The sequence below is a fragment of the Pteropus medius genome, unplaced genomic scaffold (assembly GCF_902729225.1).
Source record: "Pteropus medius unplaced genomic scaffold, Ma_sr-lr_union100, whole genome shotgun sequence".
Taxonomy (NCBI): domain Eukaryota; kingdom Metazoa; phylum Chordata; class Mammalia; order Chiroptera; family Pteropodidae; genus Pteropus; species Pteropus medius.
In genome coordinates this window covers 154,709-173,272 of record NW_024349222.1, presented here as the reverse complement: position 1 = coordinate 173,272, position 18,564 = coordinate 154,709, and the positions used below count along the sequence as shown (strand labels likewise).

At 40.5% G+C, this 18,564-nt stretch overlaps 1 protein-coding gene across 1 annotated transcript in view; it reads left to right on the top strand.

Annotated features, from left to right (window-relative positions):
- ACO1 (aconitase 1) overlaps nucleotides 1-18,564 on the top strand; it is a 50,665-nt gene that overhangs the window by 8,082 nt on the left and 24,019 nt on the right. The window contains exons 2-4 of the mRNA XM_039880665.1: nucleotides 13,980-14,098; nucleotides 14,354-14,522; nucleotides 15,565-15,702. Of these exons, the coding sequence (XP_039736599.1) occupies nucleotides 13,980-14,098; nucleotides 14,354-14,522; nucleotides 15,565-15,702 (426 nt within the window). The remainder of the gene's footprint in view (nucleotides 1-13,979; nucleotides 14,099-14,353; nucleotides 14,523-15,564; nucleotides 15,703-18,564) is intronic.

Genomic DNA, 18,564 nt, shown 5'->3' with positions numbered 1-18,564 from the left:
ATGTGAATCAACATCAGTCCCTTCTCTCAGATAATCCAGAGAAGCCCAGGTAACCAGAAGCGTCATGGTCTAATGCTGCTCCGTTACTTGTCACATCTTTGACCCAATGAAATGGCCATCCTGTATAGATGTCATGCTGGTGTGTGGGCCACTGAGATCGGACTAGAGCATAGTTGCATGAGAGCTGATCTTTAGAGTCTGATGGACGTGGGTTTGAACTCCAGTTCTCCCTGTCTACACACCTGCGGTCTAGCTTCAGATTTCCAGCTCCTAACCACACAGGTATACTACTATGGGGAAGGAATGTACTGGTCAGAAAAATGGGTGTCGGGTCCTTCTGGCAGTTCTCTTTCTTCTGGAAAATCAGTAAATATATGGGTTTATGCCTCAAACTTCTGAGAACTTTACTATCAAGGCATCATTCTTGAGTCCAAGCAGTTCTAACATGGGTGGAGTAGATGACCTCAGAAACTTGGTGAATTTGTAGAGATAAAAGCTGCCCTGTGAGACCCTGGCAGCCTGACACCCAACCTTTTGTGGTGACTTTCTTTCTACTTCCTAAAATTTGAGTTAGAAAAGTTCATGACCAAGAATCTACAAAATGAGTTCAGGAGCTTGAGGAAATCATGCAGCTTTCTTAAAGAATGGGTATCAGTTAGGCCCACCCCGTAATGCTCTAACAGACTTCAGCTGCCTTCTCCGCCTCTACTCCTGCTCTCAAGACTTAGATGCAGTAGGACTTGGTTGGGGTCTCTGCAGGTGTCATTTTTGAAAACTCGCTGGTGACGGGGGCTGCTGCCAGGTAGGGGACCCACATTCCAAGAAAGCACTGAGGACTGACCTCAATGAGGAAAGGAGGAGGTCAGGAACAGAGCTCAGGCTGGGTTAGGATGCCTGGTTCTGAGCAGCCCTGCCCTGCTTCTTCCTTTACTTCCTGGCCAAATGTTTCATGACCCCATGATGACTTTCTTTTCTCGGTGCATCTCCTCAATTATAAATTCTTAAGTTCACCACGACTTTTATGAAACTTTGTTTATATTAGCCCACAGTGATACCAAAAAATAAAAATGACTATTTCTGTTGTTTTGAGTTTTGTTTATGCAATTACTACAATATGAGAGCTGAAAGCAGAGGTCCCCTGTTAGGAACTGGGCCGCACAGCAGGGGGTGAGAGGTAGGCCAGCAAGCGAAGCTACTCTATTTGCAGCCGCTCCCCAGCACTAGCATCACCGCCTCAGCTCACCTCAGATCATCAGACATTAGATTCTCATAGATGCCAAAAAAAGTTGGGGATCACTGAAGGATGTATTGGGTAAGCCTTTCACCTTTTAGGAATTACATATGATATTGAGCCTAGAACTGGGGAGCCTTAAAGAGTCTGGGGTTTTACTTTCTTGCCAGAAAGTAAAGAGCAGGGGCTGCTCACTAAGACAGTTCAGTGACTATGGCCTTGGTCCCCCAAATGCTGACTCTTGCCTTTGGAAGTGTCTGTGGTCATTTGCCGAGTGAGTCATGGTCATTTTTATGGTACATCCTGGAAATTTCCAGTGTTACTTAATAATGAAGTTCAGGGAAACAGAAGACTTAGATTTAAGGAAGTAGCCACTTTTTAAGTGCAATTTTCATATTATGAGTTAATTTCTTATAAAACATTAACACATCCCAGTTTTGGAAATCTACAAGTATAAAGCTAGGAGGGTGCTCTGTCATATGCCTTTAGTCACAATCCCTCAAGTGGCCTACTCTGCTGCTTCCCTTTTCTGCGCTCACTCATCCTGCTCTGGCCTCCATACCTTCCTCAGACCCACCTCAGGGCCTTTGCTCATGATCTTACCCCTCCTCCAGACCACACATAGCTCATTCTCTCACTTCTTTCAAGGCCGTGCTCAAGTGCCTCCGAATCAGTGAGGCCTTCTTTGCTCTCCTGACACACCTCAAGGCCCCAGTGCTGCCGGTTGCTCTTGTCCTGTTTTATCCACAGATCCCGTCACCTTTGACATTCCGTTTTTTATATTTGTTTATTTGTTTAGTCTGTCTCCCTCCACTAAAATGGAAGTACCGTGAGGGCAGGGACTTTGTCAGTTTTGTTCCTTGGTATGTCCCCAATGCCTAAAAGGGTTCCTGGCAAATTTTAAATGTTTAACATAATTATGTGTTGAGTAAATGAATGAATAAATCATAGAATTTTTTCACTCAGAAGAGATTTTTAGATCATTGAATAACCTCATATCACAGATTAGGAAACTGAGGTACAAATAGGTTATCTGGCTTATTCAAAATGAAACTGAGTCATTTAAAAACTATTAACAATTCTTTAAAAAAATCTAGGAATATATGTGGAGCATTCTGGTCAGTTGCCTAGGGTAAGAGAAGAATAAGTGAAATAGACTAAATTAAAAATTTAGCGAAAAGAGACAAGTTATTGTGTGATCTCAAAGCTTTCTGATAGAAGGCAGAGTTTTATTCATTTTTATAGCATAAAGTTCACCTTGCATGTAAAGAGCGCTTGAGAAAAATGTGTTGGTGGATTTAGTTATATTGTTATAAAGCTATTTCTTTTTTCAAGACCCTCCTAAGGCATTAATTTTTTTTTCATTCTTTTTGCTACAAGTATCACATTTAAGAGCTTTCTGTTTGTTTGTTTGTTTGTTTTTTAATTACTTTTTATGATCCTAAGAGGATCAAAGAGATAACTAGTCTCTGGGAAAATTCAGAGATACTTAAATCACTCCAGTTTCCTAGATGCATCTGTATCAAATAAAGCAAAGAACTAAATTTCTAGCTCTCTACTATGTGAAAGAACCAAGTTGACAAGCCATGGTGGTTTGCTGGCCTTAATGGTTGTGACCTCGATCTTGTGTCTGCTCACGCAGGCATCCTTGGAATCTCACTTTGGTCAAAATGTTCTGTATAAGTAGAATGATGTTCAGGTGCATGGAAGTCATTTTGGACTGGGACCAATTAATTTCTCTTTAAACAGAAAAAAATGAAGCATAGCTAATTTTTGTAGTGAACTGAAGTAAACTCTAGAGATGCAGTGGCATTTAACTTTGGAGTTGGAAGCCATGAAAATTCAGGATGGGTATATTAAGGAAAGTGAGAAGAGAGGAAGAGAGGTGGGTAAACCACATGAAGAAACCTCTTTCTGTTGTTTGCATCGATTTAAAAAATCCATTCTTGTGTGTCTTTAGATATCCTAAATAAACGATTCAGAAAATTTGTTAACTATACTTGAGCCCCCAGAGCAGTGATTCTCAATTACTCAAACTATACAAACTCTCCTAGAAGCTGATATGCCACCCTCCCACCCCCCAAAAGGCTCTATCCTTCCCACTCCATTACTGACAGGATTTCTGCTGCTTCCTACAGGTGCATGGAAATCCTATGGTTGGTTGTAGGGCCTACTCAGATCCATACTTCTTTCTGTCATAAGACAACCAAAGAAGATTCAGTTCTTAACAGCAGAAACAGCTAAATCTTGGATTTATATACTCCAAAGCCCGGAAAGAGACCTGAAGAGGTGAATCTTATTTTATCTGATCACTGGCATTAAACTAAAGTCAGTTGACTATTCCAAACATCTCTACAGATCTGGCTGTGCCAAATAGACATCACTGTGTGGCATTCACTGACAGCTGGGTATAGGGTCAGAGATGGTTTAGCAAGAATGATGCTTTAGCTGTGTACTGCCCATATGCTGTATTCAAGCTCCCTCATAAAACCTGTTTGCAGGCTTGCTGCCTGCACTTAGAATCAGTCTGGGTAACAGATAGCAAAGCTGATCCAAATGTGGATTTTTGCCCATGATTTAAGCTAATTGGCCACTTACCTTGCTAAATCCAACTAGGTACTCCATGAACGCAAGTGGGGTGAAATTGTACATCAGATTTTAGTGCCGCCTAAAGATTTTAGGACTCCCTTCTTGTAAAGGGGAATCTTGCAGACAGTCCTTGCCTCTCCAGGGTTAAAGTCTCATCCACATTAATAGCTCAGTCAAGTCCCCTCAGAGATGAGAACATTTGGTCACCAGAGGCCATATTAGTGTCACTTCATTTGGCCTGTCTGGCAGACAGGCAGTTTACAAAAGAAGAAATTCAGATGTCCAGTAGACAGATGGAAAATTATTCATCTTACTACCAATTAAAGAAATACCCAAGATTAGCTTTTTAATCTCTTAATGGCAAAAAGTGAAAACAAAATGATGTTGCCTGGTTTAGACAACTCCATTCACTGCTTCAGAGAAGAGTCATAAAACTGGTGTGGCCTTTCCCAGGCAACCTGGTGATGTATAACAAAATGGAAATGGGCAAATCTTTTCACCCAGCTGTCCTACTTCTAGGAATTGAAAGCTAGGAATCTATTTTGAGAAAGTGGATTAAGGATCTACTCAAAGAAGTGTGTACAAAGGTTGGTGCGTTGTTCGAATGTTAATATTTGGAAACAACCTAAGTACAAATGATCCCCAATTTACGATGTTTTGACTTACGATTTTTTTGACTTTACTGTGGTTCGTGTGGTGATACACGTTCAGTAGAAACCCTACATTGGATTTTTAATTTTGATATCTTCCTGGGCTAGTGATACGCGCTGTGATAACTTTCTCATGATGCTGGGCAGCAGCAGTGAGGTGTTTTTTCCCAACTGTAAGCTAATGTAAATGTTCTGAGCATGTTTAAGGTAGGCTAGACTAAGCCGTGGTATTCAGTAGGTTAGGTGTATTAAATGCATTTTTGATTTTTCGATATTTTCAACTCACGATGGGTTTATTGGGATGTTACCCCATAGTAAGTTGAGGAGCATGAATATTTTGGTAAGGTTTTAAATAAATTATTAATACCAGAGTGACAGATTTTTATGGTGTAGTTAAAAGTGATATAAAATATCATATGATGGCCCTATAAAGAAGTTTGTGGTCAATTTCTGAGTGAAAAAGCAATTTATAGAACATTTTTTTTTAAGAAATCCAAATACACTTAAAAACCTTGTAAAATGAAACTCCAAACCATAATATTAGATTACTTTTATTTTCTTCTTTTTGTTCACCTGCATTTTCTAATGTTTCTACAATGAGCATCTATTTCTTAGTGTCATATTTTTACCACCCGAGAAAATGTGGTTTAGCAACAAACTTGATATCCTGCTGGGATTGAAGGAGGAGGAAAAGGGGATGGGAGTGGGGATGAGAAGGAAAGGGTCCGACTTGGATTGATATGTTTGACTTTTATGAGTATAGAGCTGTCCATCTAAAGTTAAATATGAACCATTCGTGGATTTTCTTCAGAACCATTTCGCTGCATTGGTGGATAATGAAGGACATATTTGGGGGAGCAAGGTGGGTTTATCTAAAGTCACAAGTTTACTTTTAAATAAATCCTCATCAGGCATTATAAAAGAAAGAACTGCATATTGTAGTTCCAGGAACTTTGCGAACTGTTCTAGCTTCCTTTCAAAAAAAAAAACATTGCTGAAGATGTCAAGTTCTCATTTTATAGAAACACCGTGCCTTCCTATATGAAATATCCTCTAAAGATATATATGTAAAAATTTTAAATGACTGCTTCAGCTTTTAAAAAAGTAAGCAATGAATGAATTCATGCTTATGGAAAATAGAATTGGATTATATTCAGAGATATAGAACATAAAAAATTAAAGCCCTCTCCCGCCACACCACTTTGTACAATGTGTTCTTCTATTTGGGAATAATCAATGTTAACTTTATCGTATATCTTTCTTTTTTGTGTGCATTTTCATATGCAATGATATGTGTGTATATGAATGAATATGTTCAAGTATTCTTGAAGGTTTTTAACTTAAATTAAGTTCTAGTATATATATTTTATGCAACTTGTTTTATTTCACTTATTAGCTCTTTAATGTGAATGTGTGCTTACATTTCTGCTGTCGAATCTGAGTAAGGAATTGTATGTTTAATATTCACATCGATAATTGCCCTTACTTCTCTGCCTCTCTTGGAATAAACTGGTCACTCAGGGCAGATTGTCAAAATTTAACCATAAGTTGTTTTTCCAAAGTTTAGCTATCATTCAGTTCTCTGGCAATCTGAAACACATGGAAGATTCAGTAAATAATTGTAGAACTAACTCACAAAATTACCAGAAGGTTTTGATATGGCTAACCAGTGCTTTTTTCAACACTACTTATGAAGGATTTTTAAGTATTTTTTTTTCCTTGCTAGAAATTTGTATTTCACTGGGATAGGGGTAATCAACTATATTTCCTTCTACATTCCTGTGACCCCAGGCAGTGACTTTTTTCAGGGCCTCTCATCAGGTATGCTGTATCATCTCCAGGGTTCTTTATGGAAGGCTCAGCATTCTCTCATTCCCTCTCATTGCCTCCTTATCATCTAAGGTCAACATGTCCCTAGGGCGAGGTGATGGGTTAATGCCATGCCGCTTATGCGCAAGCGAAGGTGCCTCTACAAGTCACTTGCAGGTGTCCTAAATTGAGGCCAGAAGCTCAGTTGACAGTTAGACTGTCTGTGGTTGGGGAGGAACCCTAGCTTGGAACTCTCTCCACCATCTAAGATCTGCCTGCCTGTGCCTCCTGTTTAGTATTTTTAGTTATTTGATTTAAAAATCTGGTGGTCAATACTATTCCCCACCCCCACTCTTCTGTGCACAAAATGTACCTGTGGGGATCATGACATTGTACAAGTCACTCAGCCAGTATTTCAGGAAGGGTTAGCTTTGAAAGACACTGTTTCCCTAAATAACTGCCTTAACTTTCAAAATGTGAACTAGGTGTAGGGTTTCAGGTACAATGCAAGTGTCTCTTTTTGGATTCCTCTTGTATTAGAGCTGTTCCCGTGTCTGATGTGATCGGTCGGCAGCCCAAGCATTCTGAAAGCGAGTGTTCAAGAAAGAAAGGTTCTAAATGAGCTCCAACTTCGCTGCTTAAAAGATGTCATTTCTCCTTCTTTCCTTTTTTTTCTTTTTTTAAAAAAAATCTCTTTTCTCTTTTCCTTTTTACTATTTATTTATTTATTTATTTATTTTGTAGAGAATTTTTATATGAGTTTATTTGAGTTCAACAGAGAATATACCTGGAAGCAAGATCTCAACAGACTGACAAGAATGCTTCCCTTTTTCTTTTTCTCTTTTCCTTTACCTTTAAGTGATCCCATCTCATTCCCTGGAACAGAAAAGGCAGTGAACCAAACATATTTCCATGAATACTAACTCTTCCCCCTCCCAAACAAGAAAGAAGATAGGGTAACACTCTACCGTTACTCCAAAACTCCACATTGACTCTGATAAATTTGAATGGGGATTAGATGAAACAGAAAAATGTAGGAACCAAACAGAGTGAGGGGATGATGGGAGGTAAGAAAAGAAAAGAATTGAAACTGAGTCTGCGCTTTATGTGCATGTGGGAAGTAGGCAGGGCTCCCTGGCCAGATGGTAGGGTTCCTAGACAAAACCCCAGTCTTAGGATAATTTTGGAGTTGGCAGGAGCCGTGGTGTTTCTCAGGTCTCGGGGATGGGGCGGTAAGAGTCTAGCCAGGGTAAAGCAGACCTAGGAAGCACTCATGGAGCCTAGGTTCTACTTTGGATCTGGACCATTCCCAGGCCAAAGGTCCTTCCCCTCGTCCTCTCTTTGGAACGCCGTTGTATTCTGGCGTTCTCGTGGGGTTACAAAGCCTTGGGAATTCCCGTGAGCAGATTTGAGTCAAGGGTGATAGTGCGAGTGGAACCGTGGGGTGGCTCACTGATTTCCGAAGCCCTCCAGGCTCACGTAGAGGGGCTGTTTCTTATCTTCCAAGCAAAGCCAGTTTCTGGGTTTGCCAGAACGCAGCTGCTGTTCTTTCCACTGTCCCGTGGCTCAGTCAAGGGTGGCAGGGACATGTAACAATGCCTAGCTCAGAGGAGGGTGCTGGGTGACCCCTGCAAAGGAGTAGAGACAACTCCAGTTTCAAAATCGAGTCTTGTGGGAGAATTTCTCAGGCCCATGAGTCAGTTCTGGCTTTTTTCAGTTTTGGGGGGTGGTTGGTGACCTGCAGCCAGCATCACTTTCAGAATAGGAATTGCTGCACCCAGAGAGGCAGTGCGGGGTAGGTGGAAAGAACCAGAGTTCAAAACCTAGCTCCTCCTCTTACTAGATATATACCCTTAGGCAAGTTTTTCCACCCCTCTGAGCTACAGTTTCCTCAGCTGTAAAATGGGAATAATGATATGCCTTAATTTACAGAGATGTTACCAGAGTTTAAAAGATCATATAAAGCACTTGGTGTGTGCTGACACTTAGTTATTAGTAACTAATTCCACTCTCCTTAACTTATGCAAGTCAAATTTTCTTTATTAATGTAGAGAAACCAGATAATGACCTAGTTGTTAAGGAAAAAGGGAGGCAGACAGTAGAACAATTCACACAAGCCATCTGCAGGAGTCGTACTCACTATATGCATCCTGAAATACCAGCCGGCTTTGTAGGGTGATAGGTAGGAACAGCAAGAATTGCGTAAGGCTTCCAAAATTATGTCCAGGGCATTTGTAAGCCACAGAGAAGTAAATTGACACATTTTGTCCTCACTGTCTTATGGCAGATGTGGATACAACTTAGCGACTGGTTTAACTACAGAATTTTGGCGAACTTGGGGTCCCTTACCCTTTAGGGCTTGACACAGAGATAGGGATGATTCTGAGACTTTTTAAAGATATGAATGACCCTCCCTGCCTGGTTCTACAAGGGTTTTCCACCACTTCCCCCGGATGTGGGGATTCCGACATGACCCACAGCCTCTGTGGAGACACTCTTCTGTTGATCCGTTTTCCAGGTAGACGAAACAACAGTTTCACCATTTCAGTTGCTACTGTTTGAGGTGGAAAAGTTGGGGCAGTAGCATCAGTAACAAATCAAAGGGAAAATAGTGTTATTGCCTTTTTAAATTTACACCTTCAGAATTCTAGTTCGTGGAATGATTAGTCTCATTTTCTGAGCCCACGGATTTGTAAATTTCTGCAGATAAGCTAGCCTGTTTCTCACTAAAAGGTGTATTTATATGGATTTGTTCCTCTTGATTGGATCCTTGTTTAATGGAGATGAATAACAAATCTCTTGTATTTGTGGGCCACTTCATCTTAAATGCACTCTCTCAAAAACTAAAGCCACAGTCCTCCCTCCCAAAGCAGTCCTAACATCCTCAATCCTCCACACACAGAGTTGTATTTCTTCTCTCCCCTGGTGATTCTCCATGCACTCAGCAGCCATTTTTCTCTAAATTTTGCCTCTTCAGCTTTTAATCCATCCACCACGTTTTTTCCATTTCGGATGCCGCCTTCCCATTGCCTGCCCTGGTTCCCTCTCACCTCTACCCTTTCTGTAGTTTCCTACCTGAATTTTCTCTCTCTGGTTACCCTAACCTTCCTCTAAGCCAGTACTTTTGTCAGGTTCGGTTGGCACAGGTCACAGACTGGTGAACCACCAGTCAAATAGAGTCCACAGGCGTGTTTGGTTTGGCCATCATGCTGCTGAAACATAGGGTAGTTTAGAAATATTTAGTTACTAAAATTTATAAATCAAGAGAGTACATGCAAAAACCCAGGTGACCAGCCTTGGCTGGAACCAAAGGGCCACTGCCCCCTTCAGCGTACACGCACAGCCCAGGCTGGCTGGTCCCTCTGCAGACTGCTTCACTTGCATCTGTCCCTTTCTTGAACCAAAGAGGCATTTCGGTTGTGACCCCGTCTCCCTTTTAGACATGGTCCTCCCTTTTTCATATGCTTTTCATGGTCCCTCGCTGCCTCCTCAATTAAGTGTAAGTTCCTCACCTAGCACTCCAATCAGTGTCCAGCGATGGATTCTCATACTGAACATGTGTCAGAAACACTTGGAAGATTAAAGACTGATTCCTGTCTTAATCCACCTCCTCCAGTCAATTCTAATTTGGTAGTTCAGACGAGACACTCAGAAATCTGTATTTTAACAAGAAAGATCCCAAGTAATTCTGATGTAGAAAGTCTAAGGCACATATTTTCATAAACACAGTTTCAGTATGTTCCAGCATCCCTTGCTGGCCTTTCTTTAGTTTCAGTTCTAGAATTCCTAAAGAAGGAAATCGATTGGCCCAAATTGCATCGGATACATGCAAAAACTACATGGGACTAGGGCAAGGAAGCAATTCCCAGCACAGAGGCACTGGCACACAACCGCACTCTCCTCAAGATTCTCTTGTCCCCATTACAGGTGTCTGGTTTATCCTCCCACACTAGTAACTCCAGAAGGCAGGGGCTCTTTCTCAATCAGCTGCCTATCCCCAGAACTAACCAGTACTGGACTTTAGACAGAGTAGATGTACAAATACCTATTTCTTTTAAACTCTTAACAAGTTTTCAACAAATTATATGTGTACATAGTTAAAAATGCAAACAATACGAAAAGATATACAGTGAAAACTGAGGCTTCCTCACACTCCTGATTTGAGGACCCTGTCGCTTTTAAAGAAAACTGTTCGTTTTATGTTTTAATGAAGATATGGGTCTGTCTGTGGGGGGAAAAAAGGCCCATTTGTAACTCTTTATCCACAAATAGACGTTTCCTATGCATGTTTTTTCTTGTTTTACAGTAATAGGTTGATCATTCCATGTCAGTTATCCCGAAATTATGTTGCGTAGTTAAGTGTTTACTCATAAAAACCCTGGATTAAGTAGGGAAATATTTCTGTTTTTATCTTAAAATTAAGACTGTTGGGGAATGAATTGATTAAAGGACTTTTGCCCAAGGGGTAGGACTAGAAAGCAAGTCTTCTAACTCCCACCCCGATGTGTTCTGCTCTAAGCTATATATAGTTACTTGAAATCACTGTTTATCTGTGTGGAACCCGGGAACAGTGTCCTGCCTTGTTTACTGCTTATTTTTTATAAAAAGAGAATTTAAGTATAGGAGAGGGGGAAAAAAATGGCGTAGGTGATAGAGGCTTCTTTCATTCCTCTTGCGACCAAATAAGTTGTGACAGAAACACAGAGCAAACAGCAAGAAAAATCGCCTAGGATCTAGACGAACAGAAGCATTACAACAAGGGAGAGAAATAATCAACTTGCAACAGTAGAAGGTTGGAGGAGAAGAAGATGCAAGGCTGCCCGGTCCACAGTGGCTGACACAGAGTTACGTCAGCAACAGTCGGCAGCTGCAACACCTCTTAAAGGTGCCCTGTCCGCGAGCGGATTTTTGCGGTGACGGATCTGCTAGCTCTGAGCACCAGCACCGGGTAGGCTGCACAGGGGTCACCAGGGACTTACTGGAAGACACTGAATTGTCAGAGTGAGGGCTGGAGGCGAGGCTCTCCTCTGGGCAGAAGTGAGCAGTATCCATTGTTCCTCTGTTGTGCCCTCCCCTCAGTGTGCCCCCTCAGCGCCACCATAACGAGAGGACATCAAACTGGATAACAGAGGATAACATGCTCTGCCCAGAGGATTCCCTGAAACTCCACCTCCCTCAGCTCGGAGTGCCACTCAAGCCACATCCAAGTGTATCCTCAGTGAGTCAGGTGCTCCATGATGAGCAGCGCCTAGACTTAACGCTGGTGGCAGCTGGCCTCGGTTTCTGGCATAATTTCTTGAAGTTTATAGTTATAAGCACAGCATCTGTAGATTGCTTGCTGAATCTCAACAGGTGGCCCCGGAGGGGTACAGGCTGGGGTTGAACTTGGCCCGCAGCTGAACCCCTCTCAGGACTGTGCCTCTGGACAACTACTACATAAAGCCGCACTAATAAGACCGGGAGATTTAGGAACTTTGCATGGAAACTAACACAGAAGGCAGCCAAAATAGGAAGACAAAGAAGCAGAAACCATATGAGAGAACAGAAAAGAGACCCAGGAATAATGAATCAAGCAATCTAACAGATGCAGAGTTCAAAACACTGGTTATAAAGATGCTCAATGAACTCAACGGAAGTGTAGGTGAATTCAGTGAGAACTTTAACAAACAGATAAAAAAAAAAACATAAAAATGGAAATGGAAATTATAAAAGGGAACCAGTCAGAAATGAAGAACACATTATCTGAGATGAAGAGTATATTAAAGGGAATCAACAGAATGGATAAAGAAGAGGACTGAACCACCAATATAGAGGATGGGGAAGCCAAGGACACTCAATCAGAATGGCAAGAAAAAGAAGCCAAGACTATAATAATAATTTAAGGGCTCTCTGGGACACTATTAAATATAAAAATATCCGTGTCATAGGGGTACCTGAAGGAAAACAAGACGTTGAAAAGCTATTTGAAGAATTAATGATGGAAAACTTCCCTCACTTGGTAAAGGAAATAAACATACAACCCCAGGAAGCTCAGAGAGTCCCAAGAAAGAAGAACCCAAAAAGACCAACACCAAGATACCTCATAATTAAAATTCCAGAGGTTAAATACAAAGAACTTTAAAAGCAGCAAGAGAAAAGCAGGTAATTACCTACAAGGGAGCACCCAGAAGACTGGCTGCTGGTTTCTCAAAAGAAACTATGCAGGACAGAAGGGTTTGGCACAAAATATTCAACATGATGAAAACCCAGGATCTACAGCCAAGAATACTTTATCCAGCAAAGCTATCATTTAGAGTCGAAGGACAGATAAAGAGCTTCCCAGACAAAAATAAGCCAAAGGAAGTTATCAACACCAAGCTAGTATTACAGGAAATGTTGAAGAGACTTTCTTAAGAGAAAAAAATATGTATCAAAAACAAGAATAAAGAATGGTAATACATTCCCTTCAACAAGTACCTCAAATGGAAAAGAAGTAAGGGCTCCAACCAAAAGATAGAGTTTCTGAATGGATAAGAAAACAAGACCTCTATATGTGCTGCCTACAAGAGACTCACGTCAGATTAAAAAACACACACAGACTAAAAGGAAGGGGATGGAAAAAGATATTGCCTTGATGGACCTAGATAGAGGTTATTGCACTGAATGAAATGAGTCAGAGAAGGACAAATATTGCATGATTTCACGTACATGTGGAATCTAAAGAACAACAACAACGGCAACAACAAAAGCAGAAATAAACTCATAGATACAGAGAATATTTTGGGGGACAGCAAATAAAAACAAAGTGATTAAGAGGTATAAATGGGTAGTTGCAGAATAGACAGGGGGATGTAGAGTGTGGCATGGGGAAGACTGTTGATAATGTTGTAGTATATATGTAAGGGTGAAGAGGAGTACTAGATTAGTGGGGTGATCACTTTATGAGTTACCTGGATCTCTGATCACTATGCTGTACAACTGAAACAGGTATATTATTGTATGCCAGCTATAATTGAAAAAAAAAAAAAGAACTAATTGAATTATGCAATGAAAATAAAAGCAACTAATTGTCTATTATATTTCAATAAAGCAGGGGATAGGTAGTGGGGAGAAGATACCTGAGAAGTCCTGCTCAGAGCCGGGCTAGAGAGTCCCCTGGGGAGTTTGGACTTTAATTGCACCACAGTGTACCATAAGAATTCCCTGATGTGACTACACTGTTGCTTCCAAATGCAAAAGTGAGTCAGGAAGACTTCTCACTAACACGTTTATTTAAAATGCTGCAGAGCTGCTTTCAAAGTTCAAGTTTTATATAATTGCATAATGTCACCTGGTATGAACTGCTTACCTCCTATCAAGCAAGACGTGAGTCCAACTCAGAGGTCTGCTCAGATATTCAAGATTTACCATGAGACACCTCCTTCATTTCTCATCTTTTTATTTATCAGTGGAAAGTTGTAGAAATAAGACAAAAGAAGTTCAGGATTTTATACTCTCTCAAAAGGTGAATGCTAGCTTTCACAATAGCTTCACAAAGCTCATTTTATTTGCTAAGAATATCATTTTTGTATTATTTAGGCCCCACCTTCCTCCTCCTTTAAAAAAATGAGTGATTTCTTAAAGTGAATGTGTATGATAATTGTTAAAGGGGGCAAATGCTCATCAGAATAAATGAGGTCCAGCTTTGAGAGTAAACATTAAACGTTCTTGTTCCTTTTCAGGGACACGTGGCCATCAGGAACCATGAGCAACCCATTTGTACACCTCGCTGAGCCTTTGGATCCTGCACAACCAGGAAAGAAATTTTTCAATTTGAATAAATTGGATGATTCAAGATATGGTAGGTCCCTGGCTCTATGAAAGAATTAACTAGTATTTTATTTTCACCTAGTTTGTGGGTTTCTGAATGTGTACTGAATGTGTCCTAAACTCATGCAATATCTTCATATTTTAAACTTTTGAGATCAGTTTATATTTACCCTCTTTCCCTGTTGGAAGAATAGTCTGATGCCTCTTATCAACTTTATGTAGAGTTCTTATAATAAGGTGTCTCATGGTTTTTGTTTGTTTTGTTATGCTTTCTCCTTTATCCTAGAACGCTTACCATTTTCTATCAGAGTTCTCCTGGAGGCAGCCATTCGAAACTGTGATCAATTTTTGGTGAAGAAAAATGATGTTGAAAATATCCTAAATTGGAATATCATGCAGCATAAGAACATAGAAGTGCCATTTAAGCCTGCCCGTGTCATCCTGCAGGACTTTACGTGAGCCTAATATGTCACTGAACTCTCTTCTACTCTGCCTTTCTTGTCAGACTTTAAAGAAGCTTTAAAAAAAAAAAACTAAAAACCACAGTGACCATATAATTTATCGCCCAATATCCAGACACTTTTGAAAATGAAAGGGGGCTCTTAATCCCACACAGCACGAGATTGTCTCAGGCAAATCAGGTTGTGTAATCACTGCACCTTTCCAGTGGCAAAGGTCATTGTCTTTGGTCTTGGGGAATCACAATTCTAAGTATACTAGTGAAAGGTGAAAGAAATAACATAGAGTAGAGCTATCTTGGAATCTTTTTTTCCCACATGTCCTATCACCCAGGGAGCCAAGTTTCAAACAGCTGCCCTTGGAATATTAATGTGACGTGTAGTTCACAAGGCCTGACCTGTTGCTCTTCAGCCTCAGTTTGCCTCCTGCTATTCCCAGGAATCTTTGTTCCCCATCAGGCCTCTTTTTTGAGATAATACTACCTTTCCATTTTTACATGATGTTAATATATTCCTCCTGGAGACCAAATTTAATTTTTCTAGAGGAAGAGCACCCAAATTTTATACTCTAATATAATGAAAAGGAAGGATTCACTTATAAATTTGACTCACAGCCTACTTTTCTGAATTATATCCATTCTTTTAAATCCGGTCTGAAGTTGAAGATGTAACCCATATGTCTTGTCCAGGTCTTTGTCAACTCACCATGTGAATGGGAAACAGTCATGACACTAAAAGTTTTAGAGTTTTGAAGCACCAGCTTCACTGGAGTTTCTCTATTTAGACTATATTGTTTATTAACTTTAATGTTTTGATAAAATTGCATATAGAGATACTGCTGAGTCATGGCCTATACTACCTAGGTGTTTTCTGCTCAAGGAAATGGAGTTAGAAACTTTTCACTTTTCTGAGTCCTTCATCGTTAGCTTCACTGATGAGACAGTCTCATTGCCAATTTTGTCAATGGAGACAAAAGCTGAAAAACTCACTTACATGTGTTTAACAGATTTATTTTCTGTTTAATTCCTTCTTTTCTTAGGGGCGTTCCAGCTGTGGTTGACTTTGCTGCAATGCGTGATGCTGTGAAAAAGTTAGGAGGCGATCCAGAGAAAATAAACCCTGTCTGTCCTGCTGATCTTGTAATTGATCATTCCATCCAGGTTGATTTCAACAGAAGGTGAGAGATTAAACTGAATACCTGGGTTTTATGCTTTGTGCAAAATCATGGCATGCAATTCTTTGTGTGTGTGTGCATGTAATTAAATAAAAGAAGAAAATCTTTAAAAGGTATATTCAGAAAAACTCAAACTTAATAGAGATTTTCCAGTGAAAAATTTGGGAGGTAGGGGGCAGTGAATTAAAAATTCTTTTTTTCTATTTATTTCTTGGATAGGAGCAGCCTATGTTTAAATTTAGCTTGAAGTCTGGGTGAAAAACACATGAATTTCTGCCATTAAAGTTTGTCAGTACAAGTAGGTATTTGACTTTAAGAGAGCTTGAAGTTTTTTTTGTTTTTTTTTTTTAAACCACTGGAGTCTTGTTGTTTTTTTGATCCCAAGTAACTGTTTCATCTGGCTATCTCTGTCTCTCCATGTGGGTTTCCGTAATCTTTTCCTTTGTTCGTTCTTATATTGTTTGGGATATCTGCTTCTCTTTTCCTGCCAGAATCCTACCATTAGCCCTAAAATCTCAGTGGCAGTCAATAATAGGAATTTATTTTTTACACATCTACAAGTTGGTCATACAGCGGTCTCCAACGTTTTTGGCACCAGGGACCAGTTTCGTGGAAGACAGTTTTTCCACGGACTGGGGCGGGGGAAGGAGGGGATGGTTTCAGGATGATTCAAGTGCATTACATTTATTGTGCACTTTATTATTTTTACATTGTAATACATAATGAAATAATTATACAACTCACCATAATGCGGAATCAGTGGGAGCCCTGAGCTTGTTTTCCTGTAACTACATAGTCCTACCTGGGAGTGATGGAAGACACTGCCACCCAAAGTGTGTCGCATATGTCTAGTCTATTCCATAATCTCGTTTTGCTTGCTGTCACTGCAGAAGACCCTGCTTCACAGAGATAGGATGTTGGAAATGGAACTTTTCAGTGCTTTTGTGGCATTCTCAGAATATTCCACCCTGACTTTAATCCAGAACATGTGGAGATTTGAAAATGTTTCAAACATACTTTTAAGGCCACTGTCATTTGCAGTCTCATGCAGTTGATCCTCTTCTAGCATGGACAAAGTCGATTCACCTAGCTTATTTACAAATGGGTCATGGATCCATTCCTTCCCAGTTCGGGGATCTTTTGTGGTTGGCAAGTAATGTTTAAACTCTTTAAAGCTCTAGAGCAACTCTCGTAACTCAAAAACTCTGGCCAGTGATCTGCCTTTAGAAAGCCATCTCACTTCTGTGTACAAGAGAAGACAGATGTGCTTTGTGTCCATCTCCTCACAGAGCTGTGCTAACAGATGTGAGTTAAAGGCATGTACTTTAATGTGGTTGGTCCTTTTAAATCACATCTCGCAAAACATAAGTTCAGATGACATATCTCAGCTAGCCAGCTTTTCTCTATGGATGACACAGTGCATAGACATTGAGAAGCGACCTCTTTGACCTGAGTGGTGAAACCAGAAAGCCATCCGATCATGGCAGCCGCTATGTCCGTGCGTATACCGATGCAAAATGACCAGTTCAGTTTTCCTGATATGTAAACATTCAGAGTCTTGAATAGTGCTGTAGCTGTGGTGTTTGTTGGCAGTAAAGGTGCACATAACATATCGTCATGCACAGCCTCCTGAAAAATATATCACACAAAAACTAGCTTTGTTGCCTTGTCAACATCAGTAGACTAGTCAACCTGGATTGCATACCACGGTGACTCAGTAATCCTCTCTAACAAAGGTGCCTCAAGATCCTCTGCTAGTTCATCAATCTGTCTAGTTATGGTGCTAGCCAAAAGAGGAGCACTTGCCACCTTTTGAACTGCAGCCTTTCCTAAAACTTCACAACAAATGTCCTTAGCAGCAGGCAGGGTCAAACTCTTAATTGTAAAGGGCTTCTTAGCTTTAACCAGTAAGAATGATGCTCTCAGTGCAGACACATTTGATGAAGTGGTGGTCTTCAATAATTGCTTCTGTTTTACGTATTCACATTTTTTTCTTTTAAAAAAACTCTAAAGGCTTGTCTTTTAATGTAGGGTGCTTAGTCTCCATGTGGCAAAGCAGTTTTGAAGGTTTCAGGGCTTTGTTGGATAGCTGGTTGCCACATATACAAAGTGGGCTTGGAGAATATGAATCACCTGTTGCAAAGAACCCTTAATTTAAGTAGGACTCTTGGTATTTTCTTTTAAATGCAGCTTTCTTTTTGTTGGCAGTCTTTTTGTTTAGAGTCTTCTGCTGTCTCATCACTGGGCCTTTCTCCCTTTTCAGAGAAGCTCTCCAGTGGTATTGTTTTTTACTCATTCTGGCTAAGTTTAGTTTGTGGGCTTACCACAACTCTGACTAAGTATACAGTGCGGGAAAGAGGAATTGATGGAAGTAGTAAATAAAATAATGGGCGGGCCATACATAGACTAAAATAAGTATTGGATTCTGACTTTAAGCCTGCCACCAGATGCAGCTGTACAACTGAAGTATATCAACTCACTTGCCACTCTGAAGCCTACCATCAGATGCAGCTTAATTGTCACTTGCCACTCACTGATAGAGTTTTGATATGAGTCTACAGGCAGTTGATTTATTATGGTCTTTGTGCAGTCAAACCTCTCTGCTAAAGTTAATCTGTATTTGCAGCCACTCCCCAGCGCCAGCATCACCACCTCAGCTCCACCTCAGATCATCAGGCTTTAAATTCTCATTAAGAACCATGCAGCCTAGATCCCTCGCATGCATAGTTCACAGTAGGGTTCACACTCCTATGAGAATCTAATGCTTGATGATCTGAGGTGGAGCTGAGGTGGTGATGCTGGCGCTGGGGAGTGGCTGCAAATACAGATGAAGCTTTGCTCCCTCCCCCACCACTCACCTTCTGC